The sequence below is a fragment of the Piliocolobus tephrosceles genome, chromosome 5 (genome assembly GCF_002776525.5).
Source record: "Piliocolobus tephrosceles isolate RC106 chromosome 5, ASM277652v3, whole genome shotgun sequence".
In the NCBI taxonomy this organism is placed as follows: Eukaryota; Metazoa; Chordata; class Mammalia; order Primates; family Cercopithecidae; genus Piliocolobus; species Piliocolobus tephrosceles.
In genome coordinates, this window is record NC_045438.1 from 125,447,815 (window position 1) to 125,475,572 (window position 27,758).

The following is a 27,758-nucleotide window of genomic DNA, read 5'->3' on the forward strand; positions in this document are numbered from 1 at the left end:
CATGCCTGAATCTCTTACAAAAACTCGCCAGGCCTCCAGTCTGTCATGATGTGGGCCCCTGGTAGTGAGGGACCTCCACCATGACCACAAGTACTTTAGTCAGAAAACAGCTCGAAAACTTACTCATGTCACGCGTGTCTGTGTGAAGAGTTCACCAAACAGGCTTCATGTGAACAACCAGGCTGTTTATCTCACCTAGGTGCAGGCGGGTTGATTCCGAAAAAGGAGTCAGCAAAGGGCAGTGGGATTATCATTAGTTCTTACAGGTTTGGGATAGGCCTACAAAGTACCTTCTTAAGGGGGTGGGGAGAATATTACAAAGCACCTTCTTAAGGGCGAGGGGGAGAATATATCCTGTCAGGATGGGGCAGGAGCAAATCATAATAGTGGAATGTCATCAGTTAAGGCTATTTTCACTTCTTTTGTGGATCTTCAGTTGCCTCAGGCCATCTGGATGTATACGTGCAGCTCACAGGGGACATGATGGCTTAGCTTGGGCTCAGAGGCCTGGCAAAGTCTATTTTGGGCTTGATTCTCGTCCACCACCTCCACTTGTACTTTCCCATCCTCAATTTCAACCTCCAGAAATTAGGCAAACTGGAAAGTAAACTAATGCCGGTCCTGCTGCTTCCGCAGGGAGGCCAGGACTTCGGTGGGCGCTCCTGCCAGGTCCCTAACCTCTGACACAGCTAACGTTTTCAGGCCCGCTTATATTCTCACGAATGGTTTTCAACCATTTCGTGTCCATCCCTAAATTAAGAGGCCTGAGGGGCAACAGGAAAGAGCGAAGACCTCCGCACAGTCTCCAAACCCCTAAGTCCCGAGGCCTGGACCATCCCGGAAAACCAGGCTCCTCTCTAGGGAAGCCGTCCCTTCCTCCCCGCCCACCCCGCGCGGAGGCCCCGGGGGTCACGTGGCCGTCGGGGGAGGGGAAGTGGGTGGCTCAGCGGCCGCCATCTTGAGGATTCGGAGGCGGGGCGTGCAGCGCTCAGGGCGCGCGCTTCGCTTCCCCTCCCCTCGCCCAGCCTCGCACCGGCGTCTGTGCTCCTCCCCACTTTTCTTGGTTCCTGCGGCCGCTCTCTGAGTGGAGGAGCGGGGAACCCCGGAGGCGGCGGGGGGGGGGGTGTGTCAGACGCGTGCTCGCGCCCTCCAACCGCCAGCCGCGGGGGCGCGCTCGGCCAGGCCCCCGGGGCGACGCGGGGCCGAGGGGAGGGGGCTGCTCCCGCGACTGAGGCAGCGCGCAGCGGCCGAGGTGGCGGCGGCTGCAGCTGCGGCGGCGCGCTCAGGGCCTGCTTCTAGGGCGCCCCCGGGTCAGAGCTGTCGCCGTGGCCGCCGCTGCGAGAACCATGTACCGCAGCAGCGCTCGCTCCTCCGTCTCTTCCCACCGGCCTAAAGACGACGGCGGGGGGGGCCCGCGCAGCGGCCGCAGCTCTGGCTCCTCTTCAGGCCCGGCTCGCCGCAGCTCACCGCCGCCTCCGCCCTCCGGCTCGTCGTCGCGGACCCCGGCTCGCCGACCCCGCTCGCCCTCAGGGCACCGCGGCCGCCGCGCCTCGCCGTCCCCGCCACGGGGTCGTCGCGTCTCCCCGTCCCCGCCTCGGGCCCGTCGCGGCTCCCCGTCGCCGCCGCGGGGCCGACGACTCTTCCCGCCGGGCCCGGCCGGCTTCAGAGGCAGCAGCCGAGGGGAGTCCCGCGCCGACTATGCCCGGGACGGCCGCGGAGACCATCCAGGCGACAGCGGCAGCCGGGTAATCCCACCCCTCGTCCAGGACTCCCTCCATCTCCCAGCCCCCTCGCCCGGAATTCCCTTTTCCAGAAACGCCCGGGGCCTCCAGACCAGGGTCTTAAGCGCGAAGCCTCCGGCCAACTCCCTTGGGGATGCCGAGCTTGGCGGCTTCTGTCAGACCCGGCAGCGTTGACACAATAACGGACTCGGGAGCGCACGGGCGCCTGGTCGGGAGTGCGAGCTCCGTTCCTTAGGAATAGGCTGTTTCTCTCACGCCGGGTGAGGTGTGGAAAGTTTGCTAAGGCGAGGGGCATTTCGTCCAAACCGTGTGCCTTGGTACTTTTTGTGGAGTTGACGTGTCCTCGGGGTTCCGTAGTTTTCATCCCCTTAAACCTGAGCTGCCTCCCTGGATCTTAGGGAAAAAAAGCCGAAATGTCAGTTTTTGTGGCGAGTTAGGGACACTTGAACCCTACCAGGCTTTACGTCTAGAGTGTCAACTGTTAGCTTAAATGAATTGGAGCTGCTGCTTCGGAATGAAGTGTGCAGGACCACAGTCATTGCCATAGCCACTAACTCTTAATCAAGTTCTGTGCCAGGAATTATGCCTAGCCTTTCACTTTACACATTCTTTTAACCCTCACAACTCTTTGAAGTGAGGCCGTTAATATTATTTCTTGTTGTACAGCCGAGGAACCAACCCAGAGAGATTCAAGTAACTCAACTAAGGTGACACGGCTAAGTGGTGGAGCTGTGATTCAACTCAGATCCTCCTGGTTCCCCAAACCCGTGATTTGAACTGCTATGTTTCACTGCTAGAGGAGCATGAGATTAAGTTTAGTTTTAGAAATAGTGTTGACCTTTAACCATAACCACCACCCCAAGACATCCTCTAGGTAGAGTCTGGTGTTTGGGAATTTGTTTTATTTTTAGTTCTTCAATCTTTTTATTATTATTTGAGAAAGAGTCTCACTCTGTGGCCCAGGCTGGAGTGCAATGGCGCGATCTCAGCTCACTGTAATCTCCGCCTCCCGGGTTCAATCAGTTCCCCCACCTCAGCCTCCCAAGTAGCTGGGATTACAGCTGCCCGCCACCATGCCCGGCCTCTTTTTTTCAACTTAGTAACAAAGTTCTGCTTTTTGAGTGGCTCTCTAACATGTATGTAAGTACTGTGAGTACTTTGGTCAGGGGTTGTTTTGTCACTACGTTAAGATATTCAGTTGAGCAGTGCCAGTGTGGATGGCAGTCACTACAGAGGAAGCAAGAACAGAATGCTTGTTTCCACAACCTCCTTTTCTTCTCCAATGCACAATGTATTTGCTCTGGTCTTTTCTGTCTGAGTAAATAGCATCATCCATTGCTTACATCAGAAACAGTCATTATCTCCCTTGTTCCCACATCTGATTTGTCAGATTGCCTCATCTGTCTAACCCATTAGCCTTACCTCTAGAATACATCCCCAAAACTGCCCTCCTCCTGCCATCACTCTGGTCTAAGCCCTATTACTTCTTGCATGGATTGTTGTATTTGGCTCCTTTACGCTCCACTCTTGCTACCCTCCAGTTTATTCTGGAGGGTACCCAGAAATCAAAATGATTTTTAAGCCCTCACTTTATACATTGACATATATTTATTGAGCATCTACTTTGCATTAGGTACTGTTCTGGACTGCCCTGGGGATACAACAAAGTACAAACCAGGCAAAAACTATCCTTATAGAGTTAGTATTGTAGCAGGGAGAGTTGGATAATAAGATGAAGTTAGAAACGCCATGGTATGTTAAATGTAATTAAGTACTAAGAAGGACTAAAAGTACTAAAATAGGTCCAGGCGCCATGGCTCACGCCTGTAATCCCAGGACTTCGGGAGACCGAGGCGGGCGGATCACGAGGTCAGGAGATCAAGACCATCCTGGCTAACACGGTGAAACCCCATCTCTACTAAAAATACAAAAATTAGCCGGGTGTGTGGCGGGCACCTGTAGTCCCAGCTACTTGGGAGGCTGAGGCAGGAGAATGGCATGAACCCAGGAGGCGGAGTTTTCAGTGAGCTGAGATCCTGCCACTGCACTCCAGACTGAGGGCGACAGAGCGAGACTCCGTCTCAAAAAAAGGAAAAAAAGAAGTACTAAAAGCAGAGAAGGGAGTTACAGTTTGTGTGTGTGTGTGTGTGCGTGTTTAATAGAGTCGTGCTCTGTCACCCATGCTGGAGTGTAGTGGTGTGATCATACCTCACTGCAGTCTCATACTCCCACGCTCAAACGATCCTCCCACCTCAGCCTCCTGAGTAGCTGGGACTACAGGCATGTACCACATCCCAGCTGATTTTATTTTTAAAAAATTTTTTGGTGTGGAGAGGGATTTCACTGTGTTGCCCAGGCTGGTCTCAAACTCCTGGCTTCAAGTGATTCTTCTGCCTCAGCCTCCCAAAATGTTGGGGTTACAGGCATGAGCTACCATGCCTGGCCCAGGGAGGTAAAATTTTTGATAGAGTAGTCAGGGAAGGACTTCTGGGAAGGTGATTTTTGAATAAAGATCTGAAGGAGGTGAGGGTGTGCTGTGCAAGCATCTGGAGGAGAAATGTAGTCAGATGATACACTATCCTGTGTAAAACCCTCCTGTAACTTAATTGCACTAAGGATAAAATCCAAATTTCCCAACCGTGGTTTCTGCCTATCTTTTCCTCTTCTGTCACTTTGCTGCAGCCACACTGGCCGCTTTTCTGTTACTTAAAATACACCAAGCTCAATACTGAGGTGAGTCTTTCCTTTGCCTGAAACATCCTTCTACCTGTTCTTTGCAAGGCTGACATGTCATCATTCAGGCCTCAGGTTATCACCTGAGAAAAACCTTTTCTAACCATCCTATCTGAAGTAACTCCTTTTATGATCATATTTTAATGACTTTATAGCACTTACCAGAAGTACTTTTTTTTTTTTTTAAACTTCTTTTTGGCTTCCCTCCTTCACTAGAAATATGTAGGTTCTGAGAGCAGGGACTTTATTCACTTCTCTTTTCCCATGCCCAGTAAGAATGAGAGGTCACTGTTTAGGAGAGTTAGAGGTATGGGCTTTCTCTAAGAAAATAATTTTTAGAAAGTGCTTTATTTTTGGAATAGTGTCTTACCATAACCATTTCTCACCTTGTTGAACCCCAACTTTGTGGGGTGGTTTTTTGTTTTTTGTTTTTGAGACAAGGTCCTGCTCATTGCCCAGGCTGGAGTGCAGTGGTGCAGTCATGGCTCACTGCAGCCCTGACCTCCCAAGCTTAAGCTGTCCTCCCACCTCAGCCACCTGAGTAGTTGGGACCACGGGTGTGGTGTGCACCCCACACCTGGCTAATTTTAAACTTTTTAAATTGAGATGGAGTCTCTGTTGCCCAGACTGGTCTCACATTCTTGCTTGGGCCTATACATCTCAGCCTCCCTAAGTGTTGGGTTTACAGGCATGAGCCACCATGCCTGGCTAACTTTGTAACTAGGGAGGAGAATGTTTTTGGATACAGGGATGTCTTGACCCTATTGACTAACCATATTATCTTTTACTTTTGTAGAGACGCTCTCCTGGTCTGCGTTCTGACTCTTTAGAAAAGAGCTTAAGGATCACTGTTGGCAATGACCACTTCTGTGTTAGCACACCAGAACGGCGACGGCTTAGTGATCGGCTGGGGTCACCAGTGGATAATCTGGAAGACATGGACAGGTAGGCATCACCTACGGCAGGACATACTATACTAGTACTTGAAGGCAGAAATGTTGCTGTTTTCTGAATGATATATTTGAAAGGATGGTGCCAGCTCTAAAGTTATTTCCTATGCCACGTGCCCAGTACAAAATATAACGTTGGGATAGAATTTCTAAGTGGGAAGAGTATAATGATGTATAGACTCTGTTGCTGAATAAATTGTATAGAAAAAAAAGACTTTAAAAAGGTCATCCTAGTCTGACTAGAAAGAAGAGGCTGAGGGGACATAATCAGAGTCCTCCAAACCAAGAACAGTTGAGATGGTATAGATTCAAAAACAGTGAAACTGTGAGAGGTCCCTTTCCAAAGAAAAGTTCTGGACAAAAAGGGAAGTCTTTTTAAAATGGTGTTATTTTTTAGCTTATCCAGGCTGAAGCATAGATTCAGAAAGGGTTTAGATAAGTTCATGTCTAATATATGTGTGTATGTGATGTGAAGTGGATAAAATATTAATAAAAAGCTAAAGACCTTCAAAAATGTTTAAGTTCAGTTATCATTTTACAACTATTGAGTGGTGAGGAAGGGTAGATACACCCAAGAGAGTTGATACAGACTTCAGGTGCTAGAAACTTAACCATATGTAGAATGTAAATAATCACATCAGGTGTTTTTCAGCTCACAAAAATCAAAGTATGGATGGAAGTTCAGGAAAGCACTCTTTCTCAGAGCTGAGACCTTGACTGTTATGGTCTCAGCCCAGCATGTTGGGAGTTTTGACAAATGAGTAGCAGTAGCAATAAATCAATGTAATGTAGTTTCAAACTGAGACTGTCACTTGCAGTGTTGTACAGAGCATATCTAGGCGGGTGGGGGAGAGCTGGGCAGGAAGTCTGAGGACCAGTTTTGCCGTTGGTAATACTTCAAAGTTCCATTGGCTGTGGATGCAGTGAAGCAAGGCAGAACAGTCTTTTTTTTTTCCCCAGGCCTAATTCACTTTATATTTCTTATATAAAAACCCTATGTTGTAGCCACAGCTGGAGCCTGGGTCCTCTGCACAGAGACTCTGGTGTGTGTCTTGATGAGGTGGTCAGTGAATTCCTGATAGGGAATCCAGTCTCTTTCCAGAGGTCAGGGGTCAGGTAGCTGTAGGTCTTAGCGATGGGATCAAAGGTGGCTTTGGCAAAGCCACCCAGGGTGGCAGTGCAGCCCCTGGCTGAGGTGTAGCAGTCGTTGATACCAGCTATCATGAGCAGCTTCTTGGACACGGGCTAAGACGATGCCAGTGCCCTTGGGCGCAGGGATGAGGCGCACCAGCACAGAGCCGCAGTGGCCTGTCACCTTGCAAAGGACAATGTGGGGCTTGTGGATCTTGTTCCCCCAGTAGCCTCTGTGCACAGGGAGAATAGAGAGCTTGGCCAGCAACATATGGCAGTGGCCACCTCCTTGGAGCACTTAACGCCCAGACCGATGTGGTCATTGTAATCCCTGATGGCAATAAATGCCTTGAACCTGGTGCACTGGCCAGTGTTGGTCTGCTTCTGCACTGGCATAATCTTCAACACCTCATCCTTGAGAAAGACCCCCAGGAAAAAGTCAGTGATCTCAGATTCCTTGATGGGCAGGGAGAAGAGATAGTTCTCCAGGGACTTGATCTTTATGTCCTTGACCAAGCAGCTCAGCTTGGTAACAGGCATCCACTCCTTATCTTTGGCCTTGCCTCCATGAGCTCCGCGGCCTCAGCTCCATGCACGGCTGCAACCCCGGCCCCTCCGCGGAAGCCACCGCAGTTCCCTATCCCAGGGCCCCTGGGCCTCTGCCCCCACCCCACCCCTCCCACTGACATCATCCGCCATTTGGTGTTTTCTCATAGAAGAAGCAAGGCAGAATAGTCTTATGTCATACAACATTGAAGCTTCTAAAGGGCCTCGAGATACGTGACTGTATTACTTAATTGAGGCAGTAGCCCTTGCCCTTCTGGCTGCTTCTGTTTTGGGAAATGATTGAGTAGGTAGTCTGGGTAGGTGGTACGTAGTATGATTGTCTTCATTCTTTGCTGAGGTTTTGAGTTAGTTTCAGCAGTTCCTCTTCTTAGGCCTAGGATGTCACTTCCCCTCTGCATAAACTTTGTTATGCACGTGTGCTTCAGATAACTAATTGTATTTTTAAATTACAAAAATTAAAATTTTTCCTCTTAGGGAGTTTGGGGCAGCAGTCTTCTTTCTAGAATCATGTGTTTTAGAGACACGGGTCTACTTTAGAGAAAGGGAGATTGAGGTTCTAAACAGAGATACAAGGCCATTTAAAAAATACTGTTGCCCCCTACACATTTCTCTTCTTTCCCTTTTGTTCAGTATGGTTTGTGTGGATAATTACTGTCCATTAAAACCAGGCCACAGGACCATTGGCATACTCAGGATGTCTCCTGACAGTGAGTCTAGTCTTCAACCAATGATACAGGCCATTTATATCCTTTGTATGTAGATGTTTGGGCCTGGCGCAGTGGCTCACACCTGTAATCCCAGCACTTTAGGAGGCTGGGGTGGGCTAATCACTTGAAGTCAGGAGTTCAAGACCAGCCTGGCCAATATGGTGAGGCCCTGTCTCTGCCAAAAATACAAAAATTACCTAGTGGTGGTGCATGCCTGTACTCCTAGCTACTCCAGAGGCTGAGGCAGGAAAAGGTTGAACCTGGGAGGCAGAGTTTGCAGTGAGCCCAGATTGCACCACTGCACAGAGCAAGACTCTGTCTCAGAAAAAAAAAAAGAAAAAGAAAGTGTATGTACATGTTTAGTTTTTTAAAAATTATTTATTAGGCCGGGCGCGGTGGCTCAAGCCTGTAATCCCAGCACTTTGGGAGGCCGAGACGGGCGGATCACGAGGTCAGGAGATCGAGACCATCCTGGCTAACACGGTGAAACTCCATCTCTACTAAAAAATACAAAAAAACTAGCCGGGCGAGGTGGCGGGCGCCTATAGTCCCAGCTACTCGGGAGGCTGAGGCAGGAGAATGGTGTGAACCCGGGAGGCGGAGCTTGCAGTGAGCTGAGATCCGGCCGCTGCACTCCAGCCTGGGCAACAGAACCAGACTCCGTCTCAAAAAAAAAAATAATAAAATTATTTATTAATTTATTTTTTGAGACAAAGTCTTGCACTGTTGCCCGGCTGGAGTGCATTGGTACAATCTCAGCTCACTGCAGCCTCCGCCTCCCGGGTTCTAGCAATTCTCCTGCCTCAGCCTCCTGAGTAGCTAGGATTACAGGTGCAGGCCACCACACCTGGCTAATTTTTTGTATTTTTAGTAGAGATGCGGTTTCACTGTGTTGGCCAGGCTGTTCTCGAACTCCTGACCTTGTGATCCGCTGACTTCGTGATCCACCGACCTCGGCCTCCCAAAGTGCTGGGATTACAGGTGTGAGCCACTGGGCCCGACCCCTTTTAAATTTATTTTTAAGAGACAGGGTCTCACTCTGTCACCCAGGCTGGAGTGCAGTGACATGATCATAGCTTAGTGTAGCCTCTAACTCCTGGGTTCAAGTGATTCTTCTGCCTCAGCCTCCCAAGTAGCTAGGAATACAGGCACACACTACCTGATGCCCAGCTAATTTTTTTTATTTTTGTAGAGATGGGGTTCTCACTGTGTTGCCTAGGCTGATTTCAAACTCCTGAACTCAAGTGATCCTCCTGCCTCAGCCTCCCAAAGTGATGGGATTGCAGTCGTGAGCCACCATGCCTGGCCAGATGTTTATTTATTTGTTTTTTTTCTGAGACTCTAGTATTCTTTCTCTTCCTTTATTGAATCTGTTAAGTTTTATATCAAGTTTGGATGATAGCGAAGTTGGGTTTTAGTGTCTCTTCACCTTAACAGCCCTATATGTAGGACTATAATTCTTCTCAAAAGGGAACATGAACAGGTAATGTGAAAAATTCTAAAACATTTGGCTTCTAAAGACCTGTGGATGTGAGGTTGATTTCTCCTGTTCATCAAAGTAATTTGGACATTTAATGTTCCATTAATGGAGCTGTTTATTTTTAAAAAATCATTATCTTTTTAAAAGACAATGTCTCGCTCTGTTGCCCAGCCTGGAGTGCAGTGGCGTGATCATAGTTCACTGTAACCTCAAATTCCTGGGCTCAAGTGGTCCTCCCAGCTCAGTCTTCAGAGTAGCTAGGACTGTGGGCTACACTGCCATACCTGGTGAATTAAAAAAGAAATTTTTAGAAATTGGGGGTCTATCTATGTTGTCCAGGCTAGTCTCCTGACCTCAAGCAGTCCTTCTGCCTTGGCCTCTCAAAGTGCTAAGATTACAGGTGTGAGCCACTGTGCCCAGCTTATCTCCTAATTCCTTGTCCTTATTCTGATAGATTGAAGGAGTAGGATTTTTTTCCCCTCTGATTTACTTTAGGGAATAGAAGCAAACAGCTTTCTCGGGGCATTTTTGGGTCTCATCAACAGAAAAGAACAGAGAGTTTAGGCTCTGAAGGACCTTTTAAAATATATATACATTTTTTAACAGCTTTATTGAGATACAATTTGTATACTATATGATTCACCCATTTAAAGTGTACAGTGATTTTTGGTATATTCAGAGTTGTGCATCCCTCACTACAATAAATTTTAGAACATTTTTATTGTACCAGAAAGAAGCTCTGTGCCTTCAGCCATTACTCCCTCTGCCCTACCCCCAGCTGTGGGCAATCACTAATGTACTTTCTGTCTCTACAGATTTGCGTATTCTGGACATTTCATATAAATAGAATCATATAATATGTGGTCTTTTGTGACTGGCTTCTTTCACTTAGAATATTTTTTTTAAGGTTCATCCGTGTTTGTAGCATTCCTTTTTATCGCTGCTAATATTTTATTGTATGGGTATACCACGTTTTGTTTATCCATTCATCAGTGGTGAATGAATGGATAACATTTGGATTCTTTTCACTTTTAGCAATTATTAATGCTAATTGATATTAGCATTAATGCTGCTCTGAACATCGGTATAAAAGTTTTTATATGGACATATATACATTTTTTTTAAAACTTGTTTAACAGAGATTTGTAAACACAAAAATGTAGAATAGTATAGTGAACCCCCATGTCCTCATTACCCAACTCCAGCAATCAGTTTTTTAAATAGATAGACCTTATTTTAGAAAACAGTTGAACTCTTAACCAAGGCTTTCAGGGAGTGTCCATCGCTGGACTCTTTCAGGGTATAGGAGATTGTACTCTTTTTAGGGCTCATTCTTACTACAGCCAGTTCTGTTCTCATATCCTTTTGGAGTTCTGGGGAAGGAGGACATGAGCTTCTAATAAGCAACCTGATTTATGCCTACATATATGTGATAGCTTTATTAAGAAAACTGTTTTTATGCCTTTTTTCTGTCTCATTCTACTGGAGATTCCAAGTCTGGATGGAGGCTTTTTGAGGGCCATCTCATTTATAAGCTTCTTGATAGTACTGGATTAGATCTTGGGCTAGTATGCCATTTCATGGTGACATGTAATAGTTCTAGTGGGGAGCTGAATGTCGGAGTGTGAATGAACTTGCCACTCCTCATCGAGCTTATGTTTTCTCTCCCTATACTAATATGATCAGAGACTTCTTGTGTGGTAAATGGTGTTTTGACAATGGAGTGACTCAACTCATGAACATTCCTCTCTGGAAACAGGTGTGTTTATGGCTGACAGACCTATAGAGAAAAATTTTTACCCCAGTTTGATTTCAGAAATCATCCTTGGTTTATTCCCATTTATTCCTATTTCATACTACATTGAAACCTCAACATTTCCCAAATTCTTGGGAAGAAGGTGGGTAACAGAAACCTGGATTCCCACAGGTGGCATTCTTGTTAGAGAAGGTAAATAAAGTTTGTCCTTGATAACCTTTCATAAATTTATTCCTAGGTCTACAACTTTGAACAAAGGCAGGCTGGTGAATAAGAAAAGGTGATGTTTTGAGGTTCTGCTGGCATAGTCTCAGAGATAGAAAAGCAGCTACTAAAAAAACTAGGAAAAGTCATTTCTAGAAACTCACAAAAAACAAAAGTAGCTACTAGAAACTGCAGGAGACACTAATAGTTACCATCCTCTAGTTGATAATTCACTCTGGAATGTGAGTGACATGTAAGAACCTTTATTTTTTATTCAGATTATTTAGAAATTTCATACATAAAGTGCTAGAGGATCTTTATTTCTGTCTATGATTTAAATCAGAAACTTTCATTTTGTGTCATAGCCATAGCCCCCGAGAAGGTTAGGACAATTGGGTGTGGTATAGAGTTCTCAGCTAAAAGAATAGATGTCCCATCCTGGATTTTTACCTCATGCCTCAAAGGTCTGAGACCTTTGTATTTAATGAAATAAAAATGTATGGTGAACCAAACCATCACTTTCTCGTTTCTAAGCCCGAGAATAGCAGAGTTTTTGTAGATTTCCAGAGAAGGCAAAGAGGGTGACAAAACAGGCTGTGAGAGAGTTTTTTGGTTTTTAATATGTGAACCATCGAGGCAAAGCATTGGAGAACCTTCTAAAACTTATGAGAAAATCATGCTAATTAGAATAATCGTTTTTTAAAAAAGTTACCCTATAGTGAAACTTTTTTTTCCAATTGAATTGTTAGAACCTTAATATACAGACTTAAAGTTGGATATAGTATGATTTAACTGGGGTAGAAGGTCCAGAGCCCTGCTGGTTTTGCTTTTTTAGTACCTCCTTTCTTTTGGTAGCTCCTGAGCACTCTTTACAACCTCTGGAACACAGCTTTAAAACCATTGTTCTGAGCCACGTGCGGAGGCTTACACCTGTAATCCCAGCACTTTGGGAGGCTGAGGCAGGCAGATCACCTGAGGTCAGGAGTTCGAGACCAGCCTGGCCAACATGTGAAACCCCATCTCTACTAAAAAAAAATGCAAAAAAGTCAGCCGACGTGGTAGTGCACACCTGTAATCCCGGCTACTTAGGAGGCTGAGGCACAAGAATCGCTTGGACCAGGGAGGTGGAGGTTGCAGTGAGCCAAGATCATGCCACTGCACTCCAGCCTGGGCGACAGAGCGAGACTCTTTCTCAAAACAAAACAAAATAAAAAAATCCCATTGATCTGGACTGGTGTTTCTCAAACTTTAAAGTACAAAAAAATCACCTTGAGATCTTGTTAAAATGCATATTCTAGTTCAGATCTGCTTGGGGTGGAGCTTTGAGAAGCTGTATTTCTAAATAGTTCCCAGCTAATGCTAATGCTCTTTGGTCCGCACTACACTTTCAATAGCAAAGAGCTAGAATTTAGCTTGTGTGGAGTTGTGTAACTTGCATGATGTTTTGCATGCCCCAAGTCTAGTCAAAGATATTACCCAAGAACTCTGTCTAGATATATTGGTAATATTAACTCTTGGTTAGAGGCCAAAGCTGCTTGCACCCCAGGGAAAGGGAGAAGAAATGTTCTTGGACTTCATGATAATAGGCTTTTGCCTTAAGCATTTTATAGCCCCCTTGACAAAATCCATTTGTTCAGTGATGCTTCTCTTTTTCCTCAGGGATGACCTGACTGATGATTCTGTCTTCACTCGAAGCTCCCAGTGTTCTCGGGGTCTTGAGCGATATATTTCCCAGGAGGAAGGGCCTCTCAGTCCCTTCTTGGGACAACTGGATGAGGACTACCGAACAAAAGAAACTTTCCTGCATCGATCTGATTATAGTCCCCATATCAGTTGTCATGATGAGCTTTTGCGGGGAACAGAACGGAATCGAGAAAAACTTAAAGGCTACTCTATACGATCTGAAGAAAGGAACCGGGAGGCCAAAAGACCCCGTTATGATGACACAGTGAAGATTAACAGCATGGGAGGGGATCACCCAAGTTTTACATCCGGAACTCGCAACTATCGACAGCGTAGACGAAGCCCAAGTCCTAGGTTTCTCGACCCTGAGTTTCGAGAACTGGATCTTGCCAGACGAAAGCGAGAGGAAGAGGAGGAGCGAAATAGGAGCTTGAGTCAGGAGCTGATTGGAGTTGATGGTGGTGGTACTGGCTGTTCCATCCCTGGATTGTCAGGTGTCCTAACAGCATCGGAGCCAGGATATTCTTTGCATCGGCCTGAAGAAGTATCTGTGATGCCCAAGAAGTCCATTTTGAAGAAGCGGATTGAGGTGGACATAATGGAGCCTTCCATGCAGGTCTCTGCTGCATTTCTTGTAGGGCGTCTTGCTAGTCTCTCTAAATATCTTAATGCCTGTTTACTTTCCTGTGGGCTATGTTTCTAATAGTGTCTTTGTAATATATGCTGGACCAACATTGTGAGCTATACCTTCTAGGACTGTGAGCTACACCTTCTAGGACTCTCCAAACGAAACTGTAGGCCTTTTAATGCATCAGTAGAGGGTTATATTGCTGTATATTAGGCTTTATATTAATAAATAGATATTTTGGAGAGTATCTACTATAAGTTTTTTTCCTTAAATTGGATTATCCTTTGGCAGTCTTTGAATATGGGTTTGTTGGAAATGAAGCTTGAAGGGCAAAGGGAGGAGATGACCTCAATTTTCTCATCTCTCTTTAGAGAGAAGACAAGATGTATGAGTTGTAGGACACTGAACTAGAAATCAGGTGATTCTGATTTTGGACCCTCTTCTGCCACCAACTTACTGTGATTTTTAGACAAGTCACCTCACCATTCTGAGCCTTGATATTTTTCCCTCACCTGTGAAAGGATGGTGAGACCACTAGTGGAAAGACCACTAGTTTTTAGCTGTCCTCTTAGGAGATAAAGGCTTCTGAAGAGGTTCGCAAGGAAGGGAATGCTGATGAATTAGTGTTCCAGAGTTTCCTGTCCCCACTTCAGCCAAAGCAGCTGTCTCTCTTTTTTTTTTTTTTCTTTTCTTTTGGGGATCCATAGAAAAGAAAACAAGCTAGGAGACCTCTAAAATTCTTTTGAATTCAAATTCCTTTTAACGCATAGATAAAGGTGAGGGTTCCATCCAGTTTGCCTCACTTCCTGTTTCTCCTTCTTAACAGCAGAAACGTGGAGATAAGGTGACTCACATTTTGAATCTGGCTAAGGATATTCATCCTCCCTTTTATCCATACTTATATCTCACCTGTTAATTCAGGAAGACCAAAGTATTTAAGTAATTTATCTCAGTTACTAATGTTCTGAGATTCTGCATAAGACTAAATCAGTTGTGTTTGTCTTTGCAGCTTGAGAGTTTTTCCAGCAGTACCAGCTCCAGCCAAGATCACCCTCTCTACTCTGGGCACCCATCCCTTCCACTAAGTGGTGCTATTGCTGCTTTTGCCTCAGAGATTGAAAACAAGGGGACTATGGTAGAGACTGCCTTGAAGGAACCTCAGGGCAACCTCTACCAATGGAGTCCTCTTCCTGGGATTCCCAAAGACAACAGTCCTCTCAGAGAAAAATTTGGAAGTTTTCTATGCCACAAGGATAATTTGGATTTGAAGGCCGAGGGACCTGAGCGACACACAGACTTCCTGCTGCCCCATGAGAGAGCTAGCCAGGATGGCAGTGGTTTTTCCCGCATTCTGAGCATGTTGGCTGATTCTACTAGTACACAGGAAAAAAGGCGACGTAGCTTTCCTGACATTGAAGATGAGGAGAAGTTTCTCTATGGGGATGAAGAAGAGGATTTAAAGGCAGAATCTCTACCAAAGCCCCTTGGGAGCTCTGAGAGTGAAGTTACGAGGCAGAAGGCAAGCTCCCTGCCGTCTTCAGCTCCAGCTGTAAAGCTGGAATCACTAGAAGAGACCAACCCAGAATATGCGAAGATCCATGACTTGCTCAAGACAATAGGGCTGGATATTGGAGTAGCGGAGATTAGTCAGTTGGCTGCACGCACCCAGGAACGACTTCATGGCAAGAAGCCATCATTACGCTCCTCAGCTGACCGCCGTTCCTCAGTTGACCGATACTTTTCAGCTGACCACTGTTCCTCAGTTGACCACCGCTTCTCAGCTGACCGCTGTTCCTCAGTTGACCACTGCTTCTCAGCTGATCAACGTTCCTCAGATCCCCACAGACTAGAGAGCAGGGAGGCACATCATAGCAATACCCACTCTCCAGAGGTGTCCCATCCCCACCCACCTTCTCCTGTGGATCCTTACCTGCTCACAAAAAATAGCCCTCCATTCCTAAAGTCTGACCATCCAGTGGGTCATATTTCAGGACCAGAGGTAGTTGGTAGTGGATTTCAGTCATCTGTTGCAGTCAGGTGCATGTTGCCATCAGCCCCATCTGCCCCAATTAGACTTCCACACACTGCTGCTTTATCTCAGTTTCACATGCCAAGGGCCTCTCAGTTTGCTGCAGCTCGGATACCTCCAAATTACCAGGGACCTGCCATTCCCCCTGCCTCCTTTGATGCCTATAGGCATTACATGGCATATGCAGCCTCAAGATGGCCCATGTATCCCACCTCTCAACCATCAAACCACCCTGTACCTGAACCACACAGGATAATGCCAATAACCAAACAAGCTACTCGTAGCCGTCCCAATCTGCGTGTGATCCCCACTGTGACTCCTGATAAGCCTAAGCAGAAAGAGTCTGTGCGAGGCTCCATTGCTGTGGCCCAAGTGCCTGTTCAGGTGTCCATTCCGTCACTCATAAGATATAATCCAGAGAAGATCTCTGATGAGAAGAACCGTGCTTCCCAGAAGCAGAAGGTGAATATTAGCTTTGGGCATCCTGTGCCTGAGTTTTCTACTTTACCATACATTTGTATATGTTTTTTAGAGGGGGTTGAAAATTTGTAAGGCTCTTTCACTTGAAGTCCTTTGGAGGCTGCCGTTATCACCCTGAGAAATGTATATTGTTCCTCAGTTTTTCATATTTTTTTAAAAGACGAGTCTCACTCTGTCTCCCAGACTGGAGGGCAGTGGCACGATCTCATCTCACTGCAACCTCCGCCTTCCGGGTTCACGCCATTCTCCTGCCTCAGCCTCCTGAGTAGCTGGGAATACAGGCACCCGCCCCCACGCCCAGCTAATTTTTGGTATTTTTAGTAGAGACGGGGTTTCACCCTGTTAGCCAGGATGGTCTTGATCTCCTGACCTTGTGATCCACCCGCCTTGGCCTCCCAAAGTGCTGGGGTTACAGATGTGAGCCACCGCGCCTGGCCCACACGTTTTATTAGGACTAAACAAAAGTCTGGCCTTGGGTCATATTGTGATTGCCAGACTCCTCTTTTTTTTTTGAGACAGAGTCTTGCTCTGTCCCCCAGGCTGGAGTGCAGTGGTGCAATCTCTCACTGCAAGCTCCGCCTCTTGGGTTCACATCATTCTCCTGCCTCAGCCTTCCAAGTAGCTGGGACTACAGGCGCCCACCACCACACCCGGCTAATTTTTTTGTATTTTTAGTAGAGACGGGGTTTCACCGTGTTAGCCAGGATAGTCTTGATCTCCTGACCTTGTGATCCGCCCGCCTCAGCCTCCCAAAGTGCTGGAATTACAGGCTTGAGCCACCGTGCCCAGCCCAGACTTCTCTTTTTTAAGTTTAGTTCCATCCAAATTAATTGTCTTCAAACACTGTATATAGGAACTGGGAGCCTTGAAGTCTTCAATATGATTTCATAGTGGAGTGGGGAACCAAAATTGGGTTTGGTGAAGGAGAATCAGTAAGCCTGTTTGATCCCAGTGAATTCTGTATTCTTATCCTGTAGTGATTATGTGAGTTAAAGCTAATAATTAGTTGTTGCTTGATAATTGAAGCAAACCAACAAATATACTTTGCTTGTTCTGGTTTATCTTAGAGCCCAGGAGTAACAGTAACATTTTTGACATGTTATTTATTTAAAAAATTGTGTGTGTGTGTGTGTATGTGTGTATGTGTATGTATACATATATTTTATATAGAGATGGGGTCTTCTCAGTGTTGCCCAGGCTGATCTTGAACTCCTGGGCTCAAGTGATCCTCCCCTGCCAGCCTCACCCAGAGTGCTGGGATCACAGGCATGAGCACTGTGCCTGGCCTCTAAAATAATTTTTTATATTATCCAGGTTCATTGGGTTCCCAGGCTGTGGGAAGAAAGCAGTGACTGGGGTAAAGATATAATTCTAATAATTCTGATAATTTAGAGCAGTAGGTGAAAACTACATCAAGATAAGGAATACTTAATAGAAGAATTTTGAGTGGAAGAGTTAATACTTACTATTAATTGTAAAGGTACTTGTTTAGAAACATAAAAATGTAATGTGTATAATTTGGTTTGCTCATAAAAGTTAAGACCTGGCCATGCGTGGTGGCTCATGCCTGTAATCCCAGCACTTTGGGAGGCTGAGGCGGGCAGATCACGAGGTCAGGAGATCGAGACCATCCTGGCTAACACAGTGAAACCCCGTCTCTACTAAAAATACAAAAAATTAGCCGGGTGTGGTGGCACATGCCTGGAGTCCCAGTTACTCAGGAGGCTGTGGCAGGAGAATTGCTTGAACCCAGGAGGCGGAGGTTGCAGTGAGCCGAGATCATGCCACTGCACACCAGCCTGGGCAACAGAGCAAGATTCCGTCTCAAAAAAAAAAGTTAAGACCTGAAGAAAAAATAATAGAGGGCCGGTCTCATTTTTTTGCAGTTAAAAAGTGTTAGCCAATTATTGGGAAGACAAAAAACACTTCAAAGTATTTAAGTTAAATAGAAACTTAACTTCAGTCTTTAGTTTTACTAAAAAGTCTTTTGAGAAAGGGAAATAGGTTCAATATAGACAAAACTTAAAACTTCAGAGACAGTGTTTGGAGGTCATACACTTTCTCTTTCCCTTTTATAAATCTAGTCCTTAAGTCAGGGTGCTGATAATACATAGGTCTATTATAGACACATATCAGCCTATTATATGCTGGTATAGTATAAACAAGCCATATTTGCTTTTTTCCATTAGGTAGTAGTATAGTTGAAAGACCATGAGCTTTAGGGCAGATATACCTGGATTGTAAATCTACACTTAACGTGTGACTTTGAGTATTCTGCTTAATCTTGTACAACCTCAGTTTTCTGACTACAAAATAGAGAAAATGTTGTGAGGTTTAAACAACATGCTACTCTGGGCACACTGCCTATGGGTTATCCCTGCTTTGCAAGGAGCAGTGAAAATAAATAAATAATATGAAATATGTCCCTTACTCATAACATACATAGTTCCTTTATGGTTCTATATATAACATATATATGGTTCCCTTTGGAACTTAGAACCACTATCTAATAGTTGCTATCAGTGCCCTAGATGCTTCCTGCAAAAAACAAACAAAAAAACAACGTTTCTGGACAGTATAGTTTTTGAAAAGATGGACAGTTCTATTCTGGAACTTAGAACGAAATATCACTTTGACTGTAAGGTCAGAGCCTGTGTGCAGGCATTTGGATCCTTACATTCAGATAATGTCTAGCATGAAGGCTTCTGGAAGAGAGAAATAGAAAAGGGAATATTGGAGGAGATGGACTCTCTTACCATTTTGTATTTTGCAGGTTATTGAAGAGAGGGAAAAACTAAAGAATGACCGGGAAGCCCGCCAGAAGAAGATGTACTATCTTAGGACCGAGTTAGAGCGGCTTCATAAACAACAAGGTATCAGCTGCTTTGCATGATTGCCTTTTTGTAATAACTTATGTAGGAGACCCAAATTTGTTACTCTCACACAGGTTCAGTAACCTGAAACTTCATTAAAAAAAATTTTTTTTGACATAATTAAACTTACAAAAAAATTGCAATAATAGTGCGAAGAATTCTCAAGTACTCTTCTCCCAGATGATGATGATGATGATGATTTGAGACAAAGTTTTGCTCTTTTGCCGAGGCTGGAGTGAAGTGGCGTGATTTCGGCTCACTGCAACCTCTGTCCCCCAAGTTCAAGTGATTCTCCTGCCTCAGCCTCCCAAGTAGCTGGAATTACAGGCACCTACCACCATGCCCAGCTAATTTTTTTCGTATTTTTAGTAAAGATGGGGTTTCGCCATGTTGGCCAGGCTGGTCTCGAACTCATCACCTCAGGTGATCCACCTGCCTCGGCCTCCCAAAGTGCTAGGATTACAGGCATGAGCCACCACACCCTGCCAGATTATTAACATTTTAATACACTTGCTCTATCTTTTTTTTTCTCTCTCTCAATGTGTGTGTGTGTGTGTGTGTGTGTGTAATTTTTCCTGAACTTTTTTTTTTTTTTTGAAAAAGAGTCTCACTCTGTCGCACAGGCTGGAGTGCAGTGGCGCAATCTTGGCTCACTGCAACCTCTGCCTCCTGGATTCAAGTGATTCTCAATCCTCAGCCTCCCAAGTAGCTGGGATTACAAGTATGTGCCACCACACCTGGCTAATTTTTGTAGTTTTAGTAGAGGTGGAGTTTCACTGTTTTGTCCAGGCTGGTCTCAAACTCCTGGCCTCAAGCAATCCTGCTGCCTCGGCCTCCCAGAGTGCTGAGATTATAGGCATGAGTCACTGCACTGGCCTTTTCTGAGCTTTTTAAAGTAACTTGTAGATGTGATGTTCTTTTACTCCTAAATACTTAAGTATTTCCTAACAACAAAGAAGGTACATACCCTTAATACACTTATCAAAATTAGGATATTAGCAGTGATACAATACTATTATCCAGTCTACCAATCTTACTCATATTTCACATTGTCCCATTAATGCCCTTTATAGCAAAAGAAAGTGCAAGATTATTTATCACATTCAGTTTTCATGTTCTTATACTCTTGTTTAATCTGAGTCTTTGTATTCCATAACATTAACATTCTGGAAAATAAGAGGTCACATATTTTGTAGAATATCCCTTAATTTTTTATTTGTCTGTTTCCTTGTGATTAAATTCAGGTTATTCATTTTTGGCAAGACTATTACAGAATTGATGCTCAGTTTGTATCAGGTGTTGATTTATCCCATTACTGGTAACGTTAACTTTAATTATTTGGTTAAAGTGGTGTCTGCCAGATTTCTCCACTATAAAGTTACTGATTTATCTTTTTAAATTAATATGTATCTTATAGAGGAGATACTTTGAGACCTCGTAAATATTCAGTTACTCCTCAAACTTTCACCCACTGGTTTTAGCATCCACTCATGAGTCTTGCATGAGCCAGATATTATGATAATAGTTATTTAAAAAAAAATTTTGAAACAGGGTCTCGCTGTGTCACCCAGGCTGAAGTACAGTGGCAGTGGCACAATCTCAGCTCACTGCAGCTGGCTCAGGTGATCCTCCTGAGTAACTGAGACCATAGGCACGAGCCACCACGCCTGGCTAATTTTTTTTTTTTGGCTAGAGACAAGGTTTTACCATGTTTCCAAGGCTGGTCTCAAACTCCTGAGCTCTGCGGCCTCCCAAAGTGCTAGGATTACAGGTATGAGCCACCGTGCCTGGCCTATGATGGTATCATATAGTGATTTTTCCAGTTTCCTCATTCCTTCTACCTTTATTAGTTGGCTTTCTACTATAAGAGGGAACTTCCTAACCCTCACTGCCATTTGTTTATCCATTTATATGAGTATGAATTCATGGATTCTTCGTTTGATACGTTATAATGTTTTATTATCATTATTTATTTTCATGCACACATTGTTCCAAATCTGGCCAATGAGACCCCTTGTGAGTTAGTTCCTGTGTCCTTTCAATATGTCTTCATCATTTTTGAGTACTTTTTTTTTTTTTTTGAGATGGAGCCTTGCTCTCTTGCCCAGGCTAGAGTGCAGTGGCGCAATCTTAGCTTACTGCAACCTCCACCTTCCGGGTTCAAGTAATTCTCTTGCCTCAACCTCCCGAGTAGCTGGGATTACAGGCGCGTGCCACCATGCCCGGCTAATTTTTGTATTTTTAGTAGAGACGGGGTTTCACTATGTTGGCCAGGTTGGTCTCGAACGTCTGACCTCAGGTGATCCGCCCTCCTCGGCCTCCCAAAGTGCTAGGATTATAGGTGTGAGCCACCACGCCCAGCTTTTTTTTTTTTTAAGAGACAAGGTCTCATTCTGTTGCCCAGGCTGGAGTGCAGTGGTGCTGTCATAGCTCACTGTAACCTCGAATTTTGGACTCCCAAAGCACTGGGATTACAGGCATGAGCAGCAGTGCCTGGTCTTTCCTTAAATTAGGTGCACACACACAAAAATGTTCCCTGATGCCTTCCTTTTTATTCCATTTGTTTATGCTTTTAGGAATTCACATACACAGTGAGGAAAAGAACATAACAAGGCTTCTAAATACTGATAGTATGAAAGAACAGAGAGTAGGAGAAGATGTAATTGCTTCTGTCTGGGTTTGGACTGTTTAGGGATGAGAAATTGAGTTATTTATCCTGTGAGGATTAACACCAGAGGATCTGCAGTTTAGAATAGGAGATAACATTACATAAGCCAGCAGGGTGTGGTGGCTCACACCTGTAATTCCAGCACTTTGAGAGGCTGAAGCAGGCAGATCACTTTGAGCTCAGGAGTTTAAGACCAGCCTGGGTGACATGGCAAAACCCCATCTCTACCAAAAAAAACAAACAAAAAAAAAGATAAACCAGAGGCAAAACCTAAAACTCATTGAAGAAATTGTTAAAGTGTCCTTAGATCAGATAAAATCAAATATATTACCCTTTAAATAATTCTTCAGCTCTCTGAAGAGAGGACAACTGCTAGATTCATAGTTACAACACTTATTAATGTTTTTGAGAGACACATACAAATTTATATATACTGTTATGGGAGTTCCTGGAGCCCCTGAAGCCTGTCCATAGATCCTTACCTTATAACCTTTACACAAAAGATAATGTCATAACCCATCCTTTACCTTTATAGAAGCTTCACTTACACCAGCCCATGTGGAAGGAGAGTCTTACTTGCTCTTAGAAAAAAAAAATTGTTTTTTGAGATGGAGTCTGTCACTTGTCACCCAGGCTGGAGTGCAATGGTGTGATCTTGGCTCACTGCAACCTCCGCCTCCTGAGTTTAAGCACTTCTCCTGCCTCAGCCTCCTGAGTAACTAGAATTACAGGTGCCCACCACCACACCTGGCTAAGTTTTTGTATTTTCAGTATAGACGGGGTTCCACCATGTTAGTGAGGCTGATCTCATCTCAAGCACCTGAACTCAAGCAATTACCCTCCTCAGCCTCCCAAAGTACTGGGATTACAGGCATGAGTCACTGCGCCTGGCCACCCTTAGAAACTTTTGTGGGCAAAGATTTTGTAACCATAAAGCCCTGACAAATTACTACTTGTAAATGAGAAACAACTCATCTTATTTTCCCTGTGCTGCTTTTTGTCGACATTTGACTACTCAGGAGAAATGCTGCGCAAGAAACGAAGGGAGAAGGATGGCCACAAAGATCCGCTCCTGGTGGAGGTGAGTCGGCTTCAGGATAACATTATGAAGGACATTGCAGAGCTACGGCAAGAGGCAGAAGAGGCAGAAAAGAAGCAATCTGAACTGGACAAAGTAGCTCAGATCTTGGGAATTAACATCTTTGATAAATCCCAGAAGTCTTTAAGTGATAGTAAAGAGCCTACAGAGAAGCCAGGGAAAGCAGAAAAATCCAAGAGCCCAGAAAAAGTGTCATCGTTCTCAAATTCCTCCTCCAACAAGGTAACAACTTTTCCATTTCTGTCATCTTTTTTTTTTTTCCCCTTAGACTTCTATGGAAGTTTTCTAACCATTTTCTTAACTTAGGTTTTCAAACCGTTCTTACTCTTGTTAATTATTTTCTTACAGTATAGATAACAGCATGGTACTCCTCTTCCGAATTTCAGCAGTTCCTTGTTGCCCACAAAGAATCCCACATCCTTAGTGTTCAGGACCTTCTGTATTCTTGTTCCAGCATTTACTCCTTAACCCACTCCTGTCTGGCTTCTGATCTTCTCAGGACTTGTATGTACCCTTTTGCGGGGTTAATATTTAGCAACTATGTTCATGTCTAGGTCACTACTATGTTGCCAAAGTCAGTAGATACATTTTACTTCTCAAATGAGCAGCATTTGAGGCCGAGAATCACTTTCTCCCACAAATAACTCTTTTCCCTTGGCTTCTGTCACACTTCTTTTCCTCCTAGTGCATTGGATGCTCCTGCTTAGTATCCTTTGCTGTCTCTCATACATAATCTTTAAATTTTTGAGTTTCTCAGGGCTTAGTCCTTGCCCAGTTCTCCAGAATTTGCTCTTTCTTTCTAGGCCATTTCATCCAGTCCTATGCTAAAATGCCATGTGAGAAATGCAAGTTTTATGTTCTAGTCAAATGAGTCTTCTGAGTGTCTAACAACCTAACTCACCATTTCCACTTCATTGTCTCATAGGCACTTGAAATTGAGCATGTCCTAAACTAAATTAATGGTTGTGCTCAACCTCCTTCCAACTTTTTCTTCCTCCATTGTTATCCATTCTCAATGCATGGCACACTGTCCAACAGTTTTCATGACAACAACTTAAAAGTCACTCTTAGTGCTCTTCTCTCCCTGACTGCTCCATACACAGTTACAGATTCTGTCAAGTCCCTCTCCAAAGTAAATCTCGATTCCATCCAGCTTACCATCTCCATTGACATTCAAGTCCAAGCCACATCAGTTTTTGCTTATGTTGCTATGTTAACTCTTTTTGCACATATAGCCAGTGATCATGATACTCAATCCCTTGCCTACTTCCTCAACCTCATTTCATGCCTCTTTCCCTCTTGCTGACTGTAGTTGCATTACTAACCTTTTTATTCCTCAAATGTATCATCTCCTCTCATGACCTCACATTTTCTGTTCCCTTTCTTTACCGTGCAAATTGAACTCTTTCCTTATCTGCTCTTCTAACTCCAGTTTGTCCTTTAGATTGGATCTTAAGTTACTTCCCTGATTTCCTTCTGTGATTCCCTAGACTGTTAAATTTGCCTGATATACAATCCCATAATATCTTGTAATTTTCCTTCTTAGCATTTATGACAGATCTGATTATATAATTATATGTGTTCCGCAACTTTGCTTTTAAGGTTCAAAAGTTCCAGGGACTTTATATGTGTCATTGTTCAATATGGTTCCCAATATATAGCCCAGGGCCCGGCACATAGTAATGAATACTGCTCAGGAAACGTTATATTACATCTTACACTGCGTCACCTCAAAGTGCAGTTTTCCAGGTGTGCAATATCTGGTATTACACCTCTCTGGTTTTGCATTAATAATCCTATTAGCCTAGAATAATCTTTCTCCCACCCCCACTCATCCATTAAAGCCCAATTTGGATACCACCTCCTCCATGAAGAATTTCCAGAATTCCACCCAGATCTAGTCAGCTTTCTTTAGCACTCTGTAATTTGTTTCTTTGTACAATTTATTTTGTTGTCTTGTTTAAAGACTCTTCTTACGTCTGTCTCCACTAAACGAGAGCTTCTTTTTTTTTTGTTAAAGATGGGGTCTTGCTATATTGCCCAGGCTGGTCTTCTTTTTGAGACGGAGTCTTGCTCTGTCACCCAGACTGGAGTGCAGTGGTGCAATCTTGGCTCAACCTTGGTTGAACCTGCAATCTCCGCCTCCCAGGTTCAAGCGATTCTCCTGCCTCCGCCTCCCAAGTAGCTGAGATTACAGGCACGTGCCACCACCCCTGGCTAATTTTTGTGATTTTAGTAGAGGCCGGGTTTCACAATATTGGCCATGCTAGTCTTAAACTCCTGATCTTGTGATCTGGCCTCCCAAAGTGCTAGGATTACAGGCGTGAGCCACCCTGCCCAGCCATTTTTTTTTTTTTTTTTTTTTTTTTTTTTAGATAGAGTCTTGTTCTGTTGGCCAGGCTGGAGTACAGTGGCATGATCTTGGCTCACTGCATCCCCTGTCTCCCAGGCAATTCTCCTGCCTCAGCTTTCCGAGTAGCTGGCATTACAGGTGTGTACCACCACACCCAGCTAATTTTTGTATTTTTAGTAGAGATGGAGTTTCACCATCCTGGCCAGGCTGGTCTCGAACTCCTGACCTCAGGTAATCCACCCGCCCCAGCCTCCCGAAGTGCTGGGATTACAGGCATGAGCCACTGTGCCCATCCCCGGCTGGTCTTGAACTCCTAGGCTCAAGTGATGGTCCTCCTGCCTCAGCCTCCCAAAGTGCTTGTATTACAGGTGTGAGCTACCCCACCTGGCCTGAGAGGATAAAAGAGGAATCTTTATCTTTGTGTTTCCCATGGCATACAATATGTCTAGCACATAGTACATCCTCAGTTAATGTTGAGAGGTAGGAAAGAGAATATATTCTGTATTATCACCCAAGCCCTGTTTTTTTCCATGTCTTCCTAGGAGAATTTTCTTTCTCAACCAGGTAGGACTAGTCTTTTATACGTGGGTCTTGAGTCTAGGTAGGGCCTTTAATGGGAGAAGAATTTAAAAGCTCTGGTCCTTTGTAGTTGACTTATACATTGGATTTCTATTCATATACCAACCCCATGAGATAATCTATCATCTTGATTTGGGTGAGTCTTCATGGTCTCTGAAACTAACAGGGATATGTTACAATTCAGTTTTCATCTCAGCAGTAAGGAATATTATGTCCACAACCTTTCCTACCTATCCTTCATATTTCTTTACCTCTCTTTAAAACGTATAGTTGGTTTGAAGTTTTCTTTCCCTTTCTGTTCATTTCAGAAAAGCACACACAAACTTGTAATTTCATCTACCTAGAAACAACTATTATTATTACTTTTTTTTTTTTTTTTTGACACAGGGTCTCATTCTGTCACCCAGGTTGAGTGCAGTGACATGATGATGGCTCACTGCAGCCTCCAACTCTCGGGTCTAAGCATTCTTCCCACCTCAGGCTCCCCAGTAGCTGGGACTACAGGTGCTCACCACCACCACACTTGGCTAATTTTTGTATTTTTGTAGAGTTGAGGTTTCGCCATGTTTCCAAGGCTGGTCCCGAACTCCTAAGCTCAAGTGATCTGCCCACCTCAGCCTCCCAAAGTGCTGGCATTACAGGCATGAGCCACTGGGCCCAGCCAAGACCACTGTTATTAATACCTTGGTGTATGATATTATTAATACCTTGGTGTATGTTATTCCAAATACATAACACCAAGATATTAATTCTTTCCATTCATTCACTTAACAAATATGTATTGGTCACCAATAAAGTGTCAGGAACTGGTCTAGATATGGGAAATATCACACTGAACAGTATAGACAAGGTTCATATTGTCATTAAATAGCAGAAGACAGACAATAAATAAGTCCATGTTAAGTAATGATAAGTGCCTAAAAAAAGAAAGCAGGATAAGGAGTATAGAGTGGTTAGAGAAAGTATTTTGGATAAAGTGATATCCAACGCTCTATGCCTATTTACATATCTTCGTTGATTATTCAAGTGTATTTTATTAGCTTTCTCAGTATATCATGAACATCTTTCCATGTCAGTAAATACGCTTCTATAATACCATTTTTAACAACCTTATTTTTTGTTGTTTTTGTTGCATGGTTAAGCGAAATTTATTTAACCAATCAAATCACCTGTTGTTTGACATGATACTTTCCATAGGATAAATATCAAGGAGTAAATTGCTGGGTTAAAGGGTATACAGTATTTTGAGGTATGTAATGTATTCCTAGATTATATTCTAGAAGATGGTGCCAGTTAATACTCCCACCAGGAGTGTATGAACTCTCCCATCCCCTACCTGTCTGGTGTGATTTCTTTAGTGATTCTTGAATAGGATTCAGGTAGGGAAAGAGTATCTTTGAAGCCCCAGTTGTTTCCCTTTCCTCCTATCCTACCTTTTTCCCTGAACGAGCCAATATTCTAGGTACCCAGCTCCTTCATCTTGTGTACTATAGAACCCCATTCATAGCTAGCCTCTGAGTTGCAAAAATTATCTTTTTTTCCTGTGCTTTACTCCTGAACATTAACCAAAATTCTCATTTCCTGAGTGCCTTGTTCCAACTTGGTAATAAATTAATTTATATTAAATATTTACTCTTGATCATTTTAATATTAAGGAGTTGATATATTTAAAAAAAAAGATACATGTTACTCAAAGGTGTTAAAAATTTTTTTTTTTTTTGGAGACAGGGTCTCACTTGTTGCTGAGGCTAGAATGCAGTGGCACAATCTTACCTTACTGCAACCTCCGCCTCCCGGGTTCAAGTGATTCTCGTGCCTCAACCTCCCGAGTAGCTGGGACTACAGGTGCACACCCCCATGCCCGGGTAATTTTTCTATTTTTAATAGAGATGGGGTTTCACCATGTTGGCCAGGCCTGTCTTGAACTTCTGGCCTCAAGTGATCCGCCCACCTCGACCTCCCACAGTGATGTCCTTTCAGGCGTGAGCCACCGCACCTGGCCTCTACAGGTGTTAAATTCTAAAAGTGATATTTTAGGCAGTTAGGAATGTTTTTCCCAGATTCCTTTAAATCATTCTACATAGATGACCTTATTT

The 27,758-nt window shown here is 44.1% G+C and overlaps 1 protein-coding gene across 1 annotated transcript in view; it reads left to right on the plus strand.

Annotated features, from left to right (window-relative positions):
- The first annotated feature begins 1,063 nt into the window (after nt 1–1,063).
- Nucleotides 1,064–27,758, plus strand: part of ZNF318 (zinc finger protein 318) — a 34,049-nt gene continuing 7,354 nt past the window's right edge. The window contains exons 1-6 of the mRNA XM_023212869.2: nt 1,064–1,745; nt 5,272–5,420; nt 12,930–13,569; nt 14,591–16,072; nt 18,864–18,963; nt 22,651–22,952. Of these exons, the coding sequence (XP_023068637.1) occupies nt 1,347–1,745; nt 5,272–5,420; nt 12,930–13,569; nt 14,591–16,072; nt 18,864–18,963; nt 22,651–22,952 (3,072 nt within the window). The 5' untranslated portion in view covers nt 1,064–1,346. The remainder of the gene's footprint in view (nt 1,746–5,271; nt 5,421–12,929; nt 13,570–14,590; nt 16,073–18,863; nt 18,964–22,650; nt 22,953–27,758) is intronic.